The following is a 17984-nucleotide window of genomic DNA, read 5'->3' on the forward strand; positions in this document are numbered from 1 at the left end:
AAAAATAAATATACTAACTGTGGTACGTTGACAAAACTATCACACAAAAAAAAGAATACCAAATGAATTAAGTATATGAAATACAATTTCAAATCTGTGGATACAAAATACAATAAAACAATGAAATACAAAATTACTTACTAAATAAAACTGCAACAAAATTAAATTACATAATAACGAGTAGTCACGAAAGAAGAACTTGATCTTCCAGAGTTTGTTCCACTATGGTATTGAAATTATAATAATTAGTAAAGAATAATCAAAAACACAATAATTAATTAGTAAATATGTTGATTTACCATGTACTAGTTTGTAAGAGTCCCATTTTTGGCAAAGAAACGAGCCACAGAAAAAGCAAGATCTTCTGCTGATCTTTGTGATGGAGGATCTCCAAATGTTCTATACCTGTATTTCATTTTTGTTAACAACTACGTTCCTTAATATATACTAGTAATTATCATTAAATTAAAAAATTATAATAGTAGTAGTTATCAACATATACCAAATAAATAAGGAATTTCAAAAATATAACTCTCAAATCAATGTTAATCTTCAAATCAAAATCTTGCAATGAAATTAAATGAGAATAATAGAAAATCTTAATATATTGAATCGAAAATCTGTGGAATTGATTTGGAAGAATGTTAGAGAGAGAAATTGAAAAGACGCATAAGAAATGAAAGAAAAATCTGAGGATTTGAATAGAAAGAAAGTAAGAGAGAAATTGATAATCTTAAGAAAAGAGAGAGAAAAACTAAAATGACATCAATATCTATCCAATTACATAAATATAGGAAAATGTGTAATATATGAGAGAGAATAAAGGGTGTAAATAATAAGAGAGAAAATATCACTAATATCAAAATACTTATTTATTTTTAAAATAATGACATTTTTGACATATTTACTAATATTATTAAAGTATGGATAATATCACTAAATAAGTTGGTTTTTTTGACTAGTTAGCTAAATTTCCCTAGAAAAAATAGAAAATGCACAAAGTTATAGATTCAAGTGAATATATTTGACCAATCGGTATTTTAGAGTCGCCTGCAAATTTATTCAGAGTTATTGAAGAATTTTTTAGTGTAAATCTTAAATTAGTTAGACTCCAAAAAAGTGAATTCACGTGAAGAATGAACAAACTAGTATATTTCGCATCAAAAAAGTCCCATAATACTTCCTCACATTGATATTTTTTAGAATAAAAGATCACTTACTACTCCGCCACGAAATCGTCATACTCAATAAGGTATGTGGGTCCACAATAGATAGCTTGCCACAACAATAACAAATTGGAATCTTGTAATCAGGACACGTAACCTTCTATACAGTTCTGATCGAACGGCTCATATTCTGCCACTTGACCCCCTACTTTTTTCCATTTTTATTCACTTTTTTTTTTCCTTCTCAAATCTAGGACAAATAATCCATTGTTTCTCTCTCTTTGGTTTCCACTTTATTAGTTTTTTCTCCAAAAAGCCCCTTCCCCAAATCTCAGATCTATACAAACACAAAGGTTATTTCAGTAATTATCCTCTTTACCCATAGTGTTTTTATTTATTTATTTATTTTTAGCAGTTAGACAAAAAGGAAGAAACAATTTTTTTTTTTTGTTTTTACAAATTTTTGTTATTTTCAGGTCACATAAATCAATCGTGATGAGAGAAAAGAGTAACGGGTTGAGATCAATGGCTTCCCCTGAAAAAGTGGGTGGTGGTGCGCACGATAAGCACAACCACCACAAGACTGTCAGAAATGATTATGCTAACAACAACAACCACCACGGTGGCGCTGGATCGTCGGAAAGTGCGCAGGATAGCAAGGAAGACGGAAATGAAGCGATTCCGATGGTATGGCCATCTAAGTTTGTGATAGGTTTAACAAACAAGGAGAAAGAAGAGGATTTCATGGCTATCAAAGGCTCAAAGTTGCCTCAAAGACCCAAAAAAAGAGCCAAAACTGTTCAACGCACCCTCAATGTAAGCTTCTACTTTTCTTTTTCCCAATTATTTTGTTATTTTAAATAAACTTGAATTAAGTACTACTCCTTTAATTATCACTTTATGTTATATTAATTAATAAAAAGAATACTATTTGGTGGGACAATGATATTTATGGATGCTAAACTTTGGCTTTTTTTGTGGTGGGCACAAAGGACTAGGAGAAAAAAAAAGAAAAATGTCACACTCGGCCTTTTTTTTTCGAAGTATACCATTGTATTTTTATTTATCTAATTATTGATAGCTTTAAAAATAATATTTTAATTTAAATATATTTTTGATCGACTGAAATGTTTTATGTTATATAAATTTAGTTAGTTAAGTAGATGAGATGTTTCATTTATGTTAGGCTGTATAAATTTTTTTAGAAGATAAAAAAGGCTAAGCAATTAAGATATAGACGTAGACATAATGGTTTCATTTTTATTTCTTAAAATATGTATAATTACCTAATTGAGTCAAATTGCTAGTATTACTATTGTTGTATGTAATAAGGTGGTTAATTTTGAAATTTGTGTAGCTAATAAGTCCTGGAGATTGGCTATGTGATTTATCGTTGGAGCGATATGAAGTTAGGGAGAAAAAAGTATCCAAGAAGGTACAATTCTCTCTCGAGATTACTTTTTAATACCTCGTCTGTCTCATTTTACGTGACATTTTTTGGATTTTGAAACTCAATCAAACAAGTCTAGTCTTGATCGTATCAATTTGAGCGATATAAATTTATTTTACGTTGTTTTTTCAGAGACCAAGAGGACTCAAAGCTATGGGAAACATGGAATCTGACTCTGAGTAAACTATTACTGGTTTCATTGAGTGAAAAAAACAACTACTTTATGACTGAAAATATGAGCTGTTTCAAATGTACTTTTTTCGCCTTTCGATACTCTATAATTAATTTTGAGATAACTTTATCCGTGAACGAAACGATCTCAAGGGCTAGGTTGATTGTACTTCTTCGTTGGCGTAAATTAAAAGATTGTAAACGTTATATTTCATGTCTTTATATTTTTAGTTATTTCCTAAATAATTTTGCTTTTGTATTTTTTAAAAAAAAAATAAAAACATGAGAAATAGAATAGTAGGGATGGGAATAGGCTAATGGGGGGCAGAGCAGGCCAGGACAGTTTCTAAGTAGGTGTAGAATAGGCTAATGGGGGGTGGGGCAGGATCAGGGGCGGAACCAACCTTATGTTTAGGGGTTTATTTGAATCCACTTGGGCGAGATATTTTACTATTTATATATGACAAAATTAAATCGAAAAAAAATTGATTAATCAATTGATTTCATATTGAAAAAAAACTGACTATAGTTAGTTGGTTCGGTTTTAACTAAAATAAAATTAATCTGAGATCAAATTAATCCGATATTATATATGTAATTTTAACATTTTATAAGAAATATTTTAAAAAAAATTCGAGGTTGAAAAAATTTGAATTTTATTAGTTTGGTTTGATTAATAAGTTCAAATTTTTTATATGAATAGTTTGGTTTGATATTTGAATAAATCAAACCAACCTGATGACGTATACCTCTAGTTAAAATTGATTTTTATGTATATCAATACATGTCGAATTTCTTTTGATTAGTTGTGTGTTTAATTTTTTAGATATTTAATTCTTTTATTAAAAATTTTAGTTTCGTCACTGAACATGATAGTCTCTGAATAAGTACTGACAAGGTGAGATTGGGTGGCGGTTGTGATTCCTCGCTTCTTGTTTGATAAAAATCTCAAATATTTTCCTATGTCATTTTATATTTCACTTGCCAAATAATTAGGAAAAGATTTATTTGCATCTAGCTATGGTTGAAAGATTGAAAATTTGACAAATTTGTGTTGTGATGAAAAGGTTTTAAACTTATTGAAACTTTTGGAGAAAAGTTATTTTTTTAAAAAAAATAAAAAATTAAACCAAGTTGTGACTTGTGAGCAAAAATTTGTTTGATAAGGCCTAGCTAGTGATTTAGCAAGGATTTATAAATCATGTTTTAGAGTCTTAGTTCCTCAAGGTTAAAATTTCAATATTTAACCGCGTGGATCAATTTGAATTCTTATAGTACGGGTATCAAAATATAATATTATGCAAATTTTAAAAAATATATGTATAAAATATCTAATTTTATTGAAAGACCACAAGTTTTGATTTCCTTTTTTTTCGCCTCTAAAATTCGCCCCAGCTTATCACTAATTTGCTGCTTATATGAATCATCTTTTTATATTCTCCTACATTTAAAATTACAAAATGTAAGTTAAATCTTTTAACAACTCGTACTTTGTTTGTGGAAGTTTTGTGAAAATGTTTGTTGCTTGTTCATTTGTATTACAAAACTTCAAAGTAATTTCTCCAATAAAAACAAGATTTTGAATATAGTGATAGTAACTTCTCAAATAAAAACAAATATATTGTTGCAAAAATATCTACTATACTGATTGATTTATGATTAAAAATCTACAAGTAATTTTCCTAATCAAACTGCTTAATAAACTTAAAATCTGCATCAAGTCTGCCTAATAAGATGATAAGCTATAAAAATTGTTGCATTTTAAAGGTGAATCTTGTTTAAATTATGCATAAATATGAAGATGATGCCTATAGAAAGCAATGTTGCCGTAAACAAAACAAGAGTTCAAACCATCAACTAGACTTTCAAAAATAAGTTGTATTTGTCATTTCAGAAATATCATCATAACACAGTGTAGTTTCTCATTAATATTCACTGAAATAGTAACAATTTTATAATTTACCATATTATTTTTAAAATGATATATTGATACATAGTGTCATTAGCGGTAATCTCAAAATAGTCATTTCTGTTCCGGGGCGGAGCTACAGTGTCTTGAAAATGTCCAATTCGCCAGAAAATTATACCATACATGCATACACCTAAGTAAAATGTTGTTCAAAATGGTTAAATTTAATATTTTAGACACCCTTGACATAATAAGCTATATCGGCTGAGTGATTTGAGGCTCTCTTGTGAAGCCCATACACGTAGGCTTGAATCCTTGCCGACACTCACAATATGATCATTTCTTAAAGAAAAATTATGCGGTTAAGAAAATTTATACTACTTATTATTCATCATAGTTATAGTTTGTTATAATTATCATTCGCGACTAGCATTATACATTAATTAAGTGGCTGATTTCGAGTCTGTATAATTAGTCATGTATGTATATGTATAATTCACCAGAATATACAAATAAATATGTATGCTATACAATTATCTAATCGATATACATATACATTCACCTTTCTCCCACTTTTTCCTTCTCTCTCCCAATCTCGCTCGCCTCTCTCCTCCATATAACATGTAGCTACGAATTATAATTATCAAACTATATCTATGAAGAGTAATTATACTATTTTTGAGTGGTCATACGTGAAGTTCCTCTTTTATTATTCCTTTTTAATTTTCTAAATAATAGTGTAAATTTGTTGAAAATCTATAACTTAAAAAAACTAATAAAGTGATTGAATTTTCAATTAATTTAACTTTTTATTTCTTTTCAATAAAGTTTGAAATAAAGCTTAAACGTAATAATTTAATTTAAAGTTAATAAATAATTTCTTATATTTGTATGACATTGTTAAAAGTAAATAAAAGAAGACCTCATTTGATTACTTCCATTTTCATGTCTCGCTATTGTTGTCATGGAGTTTAGTGTAAGCTTGAAATTCATTTAAGTTGAATCTCCCCGGTCCCCCCCCCCCCCCCCCTCTCCTTTTTTTTTTTTTTTTTTTTTACTTTGGTCATTTACTTCATATTAAATTAAACTCAAATATTAAAGCTAAATATAATGCATATTATTTTTTCAAAATTTTAAAACATTTAATCATATAAAATTTTTAACTCCGCCATTATTATTCTTACCTAATATAAAAATATGAGTCCCTTCTACCTTTTTCCTCATTATTGAAGGACTATTTCACGTTATTCTATTTTCTATAAATCAATTATCTGAAAAGTTTTGTTCTTTCTTTTTTTAGTTTGTGAAATTCAAATATACTAGATATAGTAATGGGGAAAAAAAAGCTTTTAAATAGAAGTGATTTAGTTAGTGTTTGACATCAAATTTTTAAATATTTTTGACGGATAATATTTGAGCCAAGTTTTTTATCAAATTATACCATGTGTTTGGCTTTAAGTTTTTCCAAGAATATTTAACTATTTCAATAAATATGATTTAGATTCATATATTCTAAAAATTATTTAAAATGGCCATAAATTCATATTATCATTTTATAATGAATATGTTTCTTTAAAAAATAACCTTATACCATAATTGATAAAAATCAATAACAAGAAAATATTAATATACACAAGACAATATATTATTCGCATATTCAAACTTGTCTTTGATTCCATTATAATTATAACCAACTAAAAATAAGTTGTTCCTTTTTATCAATTTTGTCACTCAAATTAGAATTTGAACTTTTTCGGAGGATGTAGTAACAATATCAGTTAAAATTAATAAAAAATGAGTATTTTTTATAAAATATAAAAGTTTGGGATATTTTTTGCATTTTTAAATTTTTTTTCAAATATTAGAACTTGGCCCAAATACTAATTTTTTCTAGTATTTGAAAATTTTAAATACTTGACAAATATATTTGCCGAATTATATGACCGAACACCACTTCCCTAATTTTTTTCAAGTTTTATCCAAATATTCTTGCGACCAAATGGGTCCTATTATAGTAGCTTTGTCATCTTGGGTATGTTCGGTACAAAAACAATTTTTTTCACACAAAAAATTATTTTTCTAGAAAATTTCAAGTAAGTTTCTTAGGTTTGATAATTAATACAAAAAAAAATATTATCATAAAAATATTTATCGTCCCAACACAATGAGCTAGAGCTAGAAATGGTACTATTGAAAATTAGTAGATAATTATCTTGACATGCATGCAACTATTGATGTCTAAATATGATACTCATGTTTTTAGTGTTAAGACCCAAAATAATCACTTTGTGACATGTAAAAGTGAAGCCATAAATTATTGAATTTGTTGTGGGTTTGGACACAACAAACATGAGCAAAATAAAGATTTCAAATCTCAGATCACTTCTCACCATTTTGGATAAATAAATATCACCATGTTTCATCCAAAAAAAAATAAAAAACATGCACAACATTACTTTGCTAGTTTTCTCTAGATACACTGTATATGTCTCTAGATACATTATATTTAAAAGATGTATCTCACGTCTCTCTTCTCTTTTTCTCTCTCTCACTCACTCTCTCCCTCTCTTATACTTCTACTTTCATATATATGTGTGTGTGTGTGTGTGTGTTTCAGAATGTATTTGTATGCGCCTCTAGATGCATTGTGTATCTAACAAATATATCTCATCTCTCTCCTCTTTTTCTTGTTTGTCTCCCTTTCTAGTACCTCTACTTATTTGTATACACTTCACAATGTATCTATATTTCACAATTTCATGTATTTCTGTATTTAGTACTTTATCAAAAAAATGTATTTGTATATCTAGTATTAAATATGCACAAATGTATCTTGTGTGTTTGTATATATCAATTTTCATAAAATGTGTCTAATATCAAATATCTAGTGTATCTTGTATCATTATTATGTATATAGCTAGCATTAAAATTGAATTGGTGTATCCAATATATCTATGCATAGTTTTACACCTTGGTTCTGAGAGGGCATCGATACATTCTATATATTTGTGATAGCGTATTGTGCATAAATATATCTATCTCATTTCAAATTTGTGATGTATCTAGTGTACATGTGCATAGATATTGTCTTGACACCGAAGTTAAACTCCTAACGTGGCCAACACTCGATACCATTGTTGGCACGAGCATATTAATAACATGACACTGAATTATGAGCATACATCTAGACATGGGTGAAAGTATATATAGTTTAAAAATATTCAGGGAGTCAAGTCTCGTAAAAGAAAACACTTTGCACAAAACATGAGCTATAGAATTGAAATCATTGATAAGGGACACGAAGGTTCAAATTAAAATGTAACTATTTGTTTATCTATAAAGCCTCTAAACACAGGTGAAGAGTGTCTGTTGATACTCGATACAAGGCCCCTTGTATATTAAGCCCCAGGAAAGAGAGAGGGGCTCATCAATAGCAAATGATATGAAATCTAGAAAATAGCCTGATCACACATTTGTATACCTAAGTTTGCATCAGTAAAAAGATTTAATGCCCCCAATAGAAAGGACTAAAGTACATATTGTATAATCTTGTATATAAAAAGGCAGAGAGAACTATAAATGTTACATATGAAGATCAGGAGAAGCAATTAACATAGTCATAATCCTAACATAGGAAGATTAAAAAGGATGAGATCATTCAGATTGCCTTAATGATACTTCTTTCATCATATTTTAGTTTATTATGGGAGTCTAAATTCACTTGCGGATCCAGGATTTAAAGGTTGTGGGTGCTTACTTCCTTTAACATAAACTTTTTAGCAATCACATAGTATAAACGTAGATGAAAGAGAAAAATTGAAAAAATGTAACAGTCGTATTGGAGTTGTGGGATGAGGAAAAGGTGAAAGCATCCCCCCTAATACATAAAAAGTTGAGAACAATTTTTTTCTTAAAGAAACGTGCGCGGTCACGCAGTTGGAGTCTAGGTCGTGACTAGTCACTCAACCTTAATAGGAGCACTGACCTAACATCCTCTTCGCAAATGCTACCAATAAAATGAGAATAACTTTTAGCACATAACTTGAATAAATGACAAGAGTCCTTCCTTTAATTTGATGGACACATAACACTTCATATTATATATAACTCTTCAGATATTTTTGTTTTGTTTGCACTTGTCCTAATTAAGATTTTACACTGACAAGAAAATTTTAAATTCAACTCAATTCATTCCCAAAACTCTTTCTACATTTAAAAATCGACCCTCACACCTACGCGTAATTATGAATCCACTTGTTATGCGTACCTGAAGAATATTTTGGAACTTGTTATAGATAACACATGATAAGAAAAAGAAGACGAAAATGTAATTATTCAAATGCATAAATAAAATTATGCCTTCCGTGATCATCTGGCATCAATAACTTTCCTTTAAATTTTGGTAAAGAAAAAATTCAAGAATCTTGAATCTTTTCCCTTTTTAATGAATCAAAACGGTGCAAAGTCGATGTTTATTATTGCCTTAATCTACATGGTTAAGGCATAAAATAGAGCATAGGAGAAGAAAGAGGAGGAGAGATATGTGTCATTAAGTAATTAATTTAAAGTGTAATGTGATTTAATAGATATGATAAAAATGTGGACAGATTGAATGTTTTCAACACTCAGATTCATGGTGGCTATTCGTAACAATCCTCCTTAAAATTGGGCTTGTGCAGAGCAAAAACCATTCCATGTGGTAATATTTCAAAGTTCATGCTAAGGGGTGGGAGCTATAGCCACCTCATGTTGTCTAGTTGTGTGAAATTTCCTCATATTATATACATATTTAAACTCAATAAAATTATCGCTTTGGCACAATTGTAAAATTTCAAATTCAAATTCTATATAGTAAAATTATTTTGATAGTCACACGCCATCGACATTCTTAACAAAATTTCAGATTCAGTCGGTAACTCTCTCTCTCCTTTCTTCTTTATTATAATATAATTATACAATCCAGACACCGTTGTGACGAGTTCGCACATATTTTTGAGTTTTACAACATTTACCCATAAAATTATAACATACAAAAAATTATATAAAATATCTGTTTAAATATAAGACTTCAAAAAATAAATTTAGCTACAAAATCTGTGACCAAATTGAAGCTTCACACTGTAAACAGTATCTATAAATAAATACCTTCACACTTCTGCATCAGCTCTTACAAATTATTAAGCATAATTAATTTGAAATTTTGCACAAGATTAAAAAAATTCGCTTATGCTTATGAAAACAAATCTATATTACGCCAAAAAATAATTAATAAAATCGACAAAAAAAATGAAGAATCGCAGAATAGAGATGTCTGAAGTAGATCTATGAAATAAAGGAGGTAAAATAAACTCAATACATAGGGCCGTCCAAAATATCATATATCAAAAAAGCTACTCTGGAAAACGCAGAAATAATCCATAGAACAGAAGAAATGCATAGACTATACATACACGAAGCAGTTCCTAGTAACATATCATATATTCATATACACCAGAAAACACGAAGAAATCTGAAATGCAAACAATGAATAAGCAGTAGAAAATTGAGACAAACTCATCTCACTCTCTACTCTTCAAAAACTTCAGATCCTGAGTGCAGATCCGAAGAGGAAAGCGAAAACAGTGACAGCACAGCCAGCGGCGAATGACGGAGACATAGATCCGGCGGAAGAAGCAGGTGCCGGTGCAGGTGCGTCGGCAGCTATTGTAGTTCCGATGAGAAAACAAACAACGACAATTACAGCAAGGACTGATGAAGTTGCCTTCGAGACCGCCATTTCTGTTGAGAAGTGATACTGAGAAAAGTGAAGAGAGATGTTAACTGGCGTTACGAGGCAATAACGGTGGTGAGGTGTGAGGCGAGAGGTTGATATATAGCCGTAAGTGAGAATTCGGGCAGGCTGCCCGGGGGATTTACAGGCTGGCTGAGTAGTTGAATGGGAGGTGGGGTCCACTAACGGTTAGTATGATTTTTCTTTGAAGGGAAGTTTTTTTTGTGGTTGTCACGACGACGTTTAAGTGGAATCCAATGCAACTTTTGGAATGCGAATCAAATGCTTTTTTTTATGATCTTCACGCGCCTACCAAGGTGTTGGATCGCGTGTTTATCTCTGATTCCTATTTCCGTTTTCTTTTTTTACCTTACAATGATTTTGAACGTGGATATTGATATGTTTTTCATTGTAAAATTTTGAAATTTGAAATTGTGATTGTGTTTGATTATGATTACAAATTTAAATTATTTTTAATTTTTTTAGTAATAATTTGGAATGAAGAAAATGAACTCGTTATGTGAATGAAATTTTCCACAAACAAATTCTTTCGTGAGATTTTGCCTCCGACGACATGAAGTGTATTTTCAATTGTGTAGTTCGAGGACTCAAAAATCATGCATGTTTATTGTGGGGGATGCTAAGTTCAAAGCCTTGCATATTTTTTTCGATCAAGCTCGTTGCATATAAATTTTCATCTCTAATGTGGTGTTTGTGATTCATTATATATTAGAGCAAAATTTATTACATGAACATTTAAAAAATAGCAACTATGAATTTTTTATTAAAAATATTAAGAAGATTTTTCACTTGTTAATAATCAAATATATCCTTTGATTAACAATTTTAGTAGTTAAAAATAATGAAATAGTTTACTATTTATATTGAATGAACTATATATAAAAAAATAAAAATAAAAAGAGAGAATTTGAAATTTGAAAGGAAGTTAGGGAAGAACGTGAAAAGCAAGCGTTAGGTAATGGAAGTAGTGAGGAATTTAGAGGAATGGGACCCACAGTACAGCGTAAATTGAGACAGCCAATAACAGAGAGACACGTCTATGTTTGGGAAGAACAAGCGTCAACTTCATCAGTCAAGGAACAACATGTGGTAGTTGCTTCTTTTCTACCTATTTTACCCCTAAATAATACTTAAATTACTCCATTCGTCTTTTAAATTTCAAAAATTTAAATAAGTTCATTTTTAATGATAAATATTTTTTAATATTTTGAATAGGTAATAATTAAAATTTATTGTATTTGTTACGTAATGTATAAGTATATAAATTTATTTTATTTTTAAAAAAAATTCATGCGCTAATTTCTAATCAAACATAAATGGCTTGACTTTCGAAAAATAAAAAATCTCACATAAAATAATTTGTATGTACATAAAAAAATTACGACCTATTTTAAGCCACAATTTCAAAAGCATTTTTTTATTAATTTTTTTATCAAGATCAAATTATATCACATAAATTAAAATAAATAAAAGAATACATAATTTTTATATCTAATTTTTTTAATCATTCAAAACTATATTTTATTTTTGATAATATATTTCTTTCATGTAACATGTTTTAAGTCACGAAATATACCTATCTTAGAATTCATATCACAATATTAAAAAAAAAATCTTCAAATATATGTCAAATTAAAATAAACTAAATTATAAAGTATTTATTAAAAATATGTTATGGACAATACAGTTCGGACAGATGGGAATACAACGCAACAAAAAGTATCACATGTGCTTCCAGAAGCTTCCTATATGGTGTACGTGTCATCATTTTCCCTCCCAAAATTTATTGGCTTTGCCTTTTTCCAATAAGGTAAACTTTAAATTACGAGTAAAATCTCACTAAACCAAATACTTCATAAATTAATAACCTTTTCAAAATAACTTTTTATAAATTTATTAAATTGTGTGAATTATATTTTAAATATACTTAACAATTAATTGTATTCATGTATACATGTTTTCAAGGTAATAAAAATTATTTGAATAATTGTATACTTACTAATTGAACATTTATAATGGTGACTTTTGAGTGATATTCCAAACTTTATAAATAGAGGTATCATTCACCTTTTGTATAATACACTTGAATAAGAAAAAAAATTCTCTTCTTTTATCTATTTCTCTTGCGTTCTTTCTTTATGACTATATTCTTATGAGTTTGATTTTATAACAATTTTTTTATTTTCAGATTCGACTTGAACTAATAAAAAAGTTATTTGTTTCCATAAGATACTATATTTTCAAAAGATCTCTATATAAATATATCAACTCACTAATATTATAAATTAATAATCTTTAAAAAGTATAAATATATCTAAAACGATTTAGTAAAATGTGATTCTATTGTGTGTATTTTTTGGTTACATTTTAAATCTAGTTGAAGTTATCTCTAATTTTTTTTATTGAATTCAAAAGTTTTGGTCTTGTCTTTTCGAACTGCACCTTAATATTGAGAAGAGTTCTAGATACGATTAGTGTTTCTATACGCATAATTGGTTCCAAAGATATTGTATTATCTACAATTTCATCTCAACAATGTTTTTACGGTATTCATAATTTCTTCTAAGCTCTGGACTACTAAATATGTATATAATTTTCACGTGGATAATTCAATAAGTTACTAACGTTCACTTTATTGTGTCAACTGAGGTCATTAATCATAATTTCAAGTTCATGAATGACGTTATCACAAGTGGGGGAGTTCATTCATATTCTCTGATATTTCATCCTCCAAACAAGTTATGCAATATCGAAAATAATTTTTGTTATCTTTTGCTGAATATTTGTCGTTTGAACTGGGATTGCAACATTCATAGCATTCAAAATATTAATTTTTTCTGGACCGATTTCATGTCTCACTTCATTGCTTTCTAATATCCTATTATAAAATTTATTATGATAATACATCTCGAAAACTTCTATTATCCGAACATCACAAGACTGAATCTTAAAACACTCTATAAATTTATGATTATTAATTTATCAATTTAATCATATATCAATAAAATAATAATATTTACGATTCCAACTATGTTAATTTAATGAGATTTTTAGTGTAACTTTTTTTTTTCATTCAAAATTTATATTTATTATATATTGTACTAATTTTCATTTCCAAGTATTTTTAAAAACTAAAAAGATTCTTTGAAACTAGTAATCATTGATAAAATTAAAATTTTCGTATCTTATCTAACTATATTATATAGGGAAAATTACATGGGATGACAAACATCCCTATGTAATTACTTAATAAGGGTATAGTATAATTTATTTACGGCCAGTAAATGCAGTTTCAGTTTTTTTGTCATAATTAATGGGACCCAATACCTATTTGTATACTGAATAAAAATAGTTATGCAAAGATTTTATATAATTTTAATTCAAAATAAAATTTATCTCTCTTATTCTCATTTCATATCTTTTCCTAAAATTACTCTTCCCTTCTAACTTGAATTTTCATTGGGAAAGTTTTGACCTTCATGTTCTTTCACTTTTCGCAGGTAACCGCCAAATTCATGGCTTTCAATATTTTTCTTCTTGATTCCTTCTACAACAATTGTATATGTAGTATGATTGTTAGTTTTTTCATAATTTTTTGTAAAGAAAACTTTATTACTTATCATATTACAAGTCTTTCAAAATCAGAATGGATGATTTCTCTCCATCTATGAAGATAACGAGAGGTATGTCATTGCATGTCAATTTTATTGATAATCCACCTTCGTTTCAATTGGGTTAACTCAGGATTTTTGGGGTCAATATAGGGTCTATGACAAAACATAAACAAGTTTAAGTTGAACAATCTATTGAAGAGCTGAGATCAATGAAAAAAATATCCCAATGGCAATTCATAAAGTCATCAACAACGCGAAATCTAGCGGCATTAAGATTGTTGAAGGTGGAAGTAAGAGAAAAGCCATAAACATTGATTCAGAGGAGATTGAATCTGCCTCATCAAAATTGTACAAATCTGAAGAATATCGAGAACATCAGGTACTGTAATTTATATACAAATTACAAAGTTATGTATATAGTGGGTTGTATATTAAGGTAATATATACAAAGTATTATGAAACAGTTCTTAATTGTATATTCTATTAGTTGTATATCAATTACTAAAGTTAGGTATATAGTGGGTTGTATATTAATGTAACATATACAAAGTCTTATGAGGCAATATCAATTTGTATACAATTATTTAATTTTGTATAAATTTTTTTTTGTTAAATTCACTCTATAATACATATACAAAATTATTAATACATTATACAAATTCATCGATATATACAAAAAATTATGAACCTTAATAAAATATTGTATATATAAACGTTACACACTCAAATATAGAAACAAATTTCAAGATTACCATACATACAATTAACAAATGATTATTATACAATTAGTTTAATCATTAATAAATTTTTTTTAAAAAATATGAAATCACAGATGCACATATATAACTGTAATATATATAACAAAATTATTATACATTCTACAAATTCCTATATATATATATAAAAGAAAAAAATAGGAACATAATAAAATATTGTATACGAATAGATTACCTAAAAAAAAACTAAAAAATACATATTATGAGACAAAATCAGTTACACACAAATATTGTATAAAAAATATATACAATATAATCAATACACACACACACACATATATATATATATATGTCTGAGTGTTTCATAGATTTATCTAGAAAAAATTGAGAAAATATTTGATTTTGAACTAGTATTGTCTTTCAATAGCTTTAAAAAAAAAATTGGAAAAATATTTGATTTTGAATGTTTTGCTTAAATCATGGGATTATGTGAATTTATTGTTACCATATTTTGTGCTACTGTTACCATTTATTGAAAAAAATAATTTTTTGTTTAAATTTAATTAAAAAAATATTTTATACAAATTTCGAGTCACCTAAAAACTAAACTATACTCATGTAATTATATAAACTATACCCACAAAATATAATTTCATAAAATCTGTTTGCCATATATGAAATTTTCCTTATTATATAATCTTGCAACAAAAGAGCGTTCGTTCAAATACATGTGATTCTATTAGTGATAGTGACAAATTTCAAAAAAGTGTAACCTCCTAAGTTAAATATGGGGTAGTAGCTATTTGACATAAAGTAAATATTTTTAAATAGCTATGAAGTACTTACTAATGTTTGCTTAATTTATAAGTTGCTATTAATCTTGTCTTTTGAGTAGGGCTAGTAAATTGGCCTACATATTAGTTGTAAGATACTTTTGGTCTCATTTGTGATGACACACGCAAGTGTTCAATAATTTCCTTCTACCACAATAACATACATTTTTTTTTTCTGTCATAATAATTATTACATTTTTCTTTTTTAAGTATATGATTTAAATTTTGATTAATAAATTAATCAGTGGTGAATTTAAAATTTTTGTTCAGGAAGTTCAAAAAATAGAAATATATATGTGTAAATAAGTCTTTAGAAATGGGCCCTTTAATTTTTTTTGGGTTGAAAACCACATTTTTTTTTGTGTGTGTTTAAAACCACACTTATCCGGAATTTTCGTTCAAGAGGTTCGAAAAATAAAAATATAAATATGTAAATAAGTCTTTCAAAATGGATCCTTTGAATTTTTTTGGGTTTAAAACCACAATATTTTTGCAGCTTAATATTCAGGGGTGTTACATGAGCCATCTATTTTTTTATTTGTTATTAAGGGTGTTCAAAATATATGCATCTATAAAAATATAAAAAATTTACTTTATATATATCATGAATTTTTTTGCCAAGAATATTCAATCAAATACACCGAATCGAACATGGGTCCGCCCCTGATTTTAATGTGAACTTTTCAAATAAGTGTGCCAAAAGTGGGGATGGTATCATATTATAAGAGGCAAGCATGCTTTTTGCTCGTAGTTTAGCTCTTATTTTGTCTTACCTTCTATTATATAATAAATAAAGCATGTATGATGGGGTGTGCACTAGTTTTCTTATCTTATTATATTGATATAAAAAATATTAATTCTATCTTAATTTATGTGACAGTTTTTTATTTTTGAGAATTATATAGTTAAGTTTGATCAGAAAGTTACACGTGAAATTTTTTAACTTTTTAAAATGAAATTTATATATTTATAAATTACGTAAAAATGACATTACAAGTCGCATAATTGATAATTCAAAATGTTTAAAAGATCTATAAAAAACTTATAATTAAAGGTAAACTTGTTTAAATCTCGAAATTTAAAAAATTTCATATAAAATGAGACGGTAAGATTACAATTTATACTTCTTCCATTTTTCCATCATCTCATATTAGTTGATTAATTGAGTTTTTGGTCGAAAACAGTCACTAACTTAAACTATGCCGTTAAGTTATACTTTTTAATAGAAAATATATTTTCAACACTCAAAAGTATTTAAAGCGTAACTAGTTTCTTACTTCAATTAAAGTTGTTTAAAAAATTAGCAAATTCCACACAAAAACGTGTCACTTTAATTTGATAAAAAGGAAATGAACAAATTTAAGGATGTATTCATTTTTGTTATAGAGTTATTATTAGTTTTGAAAATTATAACGTCCACTTTTAATTGTCATAATTTTCTTTTTATAATCAAACGATAATACTTTGACTAATCATTTATGATGTATTTTTCATCATATAGACATATGCCAAAAAAATATAATTTATAGTTTTTTATGTATAATTTTTGAATATCCAAATTTTGTTTAAAAGAACGAATTAATGTAATTTAATTTACTTTGAAAATTAATCAAAATAACTTTCAAAAAGCGCAACATGACAATTAAAAGTGAATAAATAAAGTACTAATAACCCCGTTGAAGTGTAATGATCATACGTATATAACGTACATCCCCTTAATAGGTCACATTTTTCTACTCTTTTTTGAAAGTTAATGATTTTTCGTAGTTATTACCTTGACAATAAAGAAGAGTCGCAGTTCCATCAATTGAGCTGTTAATGGAATGAGGACTGCGTTCAAGCATGAGAGAGGTCCAAGTCTTGAAATTGGGGCAGGGTCAGCTATTGAATTCGATTCATCAAAAGGAAAAGACGATAACTATCAATTCAGACTCTTTTTTCAAAATTTAGCTTGAACACCACCACACCAACTTTCAGGAGAAATAAATAGATGGGAATATCTATATATTAAAAAGAAAACCGGTGATGATTAGATAAAAGAAAATTTGAAACATGTTAGCCACAATATTTAACTCAATTTTAAGATCATTTGCTGTCTCTCACTAACTATCTAAATCGAATATCAACTAAGCATGTTCTGTTTTGAAGGCTACCTTCGAATTAATTGGATATCGTGTTCTTTTTTTTTTTTTAATATTCAAAATATTCTTCTAAAACAAAAAATATCTTTTTTTTTTGGTTAAATAAGGCAAAAGAAGAAATGGAGGAGGGGATAATAAGATGACGTAAAATTTGACCCCGATAAGCGGAATTTTCATGTTATGAAAAAGAAAT

General features: G+C 27.7%; 1 protein-coding gene and 1 long non-coding RNA gene across 3 annotated transcripts; one reads left to right on the forward strand and one right to left on the reverse strand.

Annotated features, from left to right (window-relative positions):
• Positions 1–47: 47 nt before the first annotated feature.
• Positions 48–639, reverse strand: LOC112941971 (uncharacterized). Of its 2 annotated transcripts, XR_011211180.1 has the most exons (3): positions 503–639; positions 300–405; positions 48–222 (listed from the first exon to the last, which is right to left on the reverse strand). It is a non-coding gene; the product is annotated as an uncharacterized lncRNA (long non-coding RNA). The 2 variants fall into 2 exon arrangements; XR_003247642.2 differs by lacking the exon at positions 503–639 and having other exon boundaries at positions 300–437.
• Positions 640–1383: 744 nt separating this feature from the next.
• Positions 1384–2994, forward strand: LOC101266355 (uncharacterized). The gene is made up of 4 exons (XM_004245074.5): positions 1384–1519; positions 1643–1982; positions 2524–2601; positions 2749–2994. The coding sequence occupies exons 2-4, from the start codon at positions 1662–1664 to the stop codon at positions 2797–2799; spliced, it is 450 nt and encodes a 149-aa protein (XP_004245122.1). The 5' UTR covers positions 1384–1519; positions 1643–1661; the 3' UTR covers positions 2800–2994.
• The last annotated feature ends 14990 nt before the right edge of the window (positions 2995–17984 follow it).

This window comes from Solanum lycopersicum, chromosome 8 (genome assembly GCF_036512215.1).
Source record: "Solanum lycopersicum chromosome 8, SLM_r2.1".
NCBI classification, from domain to species: domain Eukaryota; kingdom Viridiplantae; phylum Streptophyta; class Magnoliopsida; order Solanales; family Solanaceae; genus Solanum; species Solanum lycopersicum.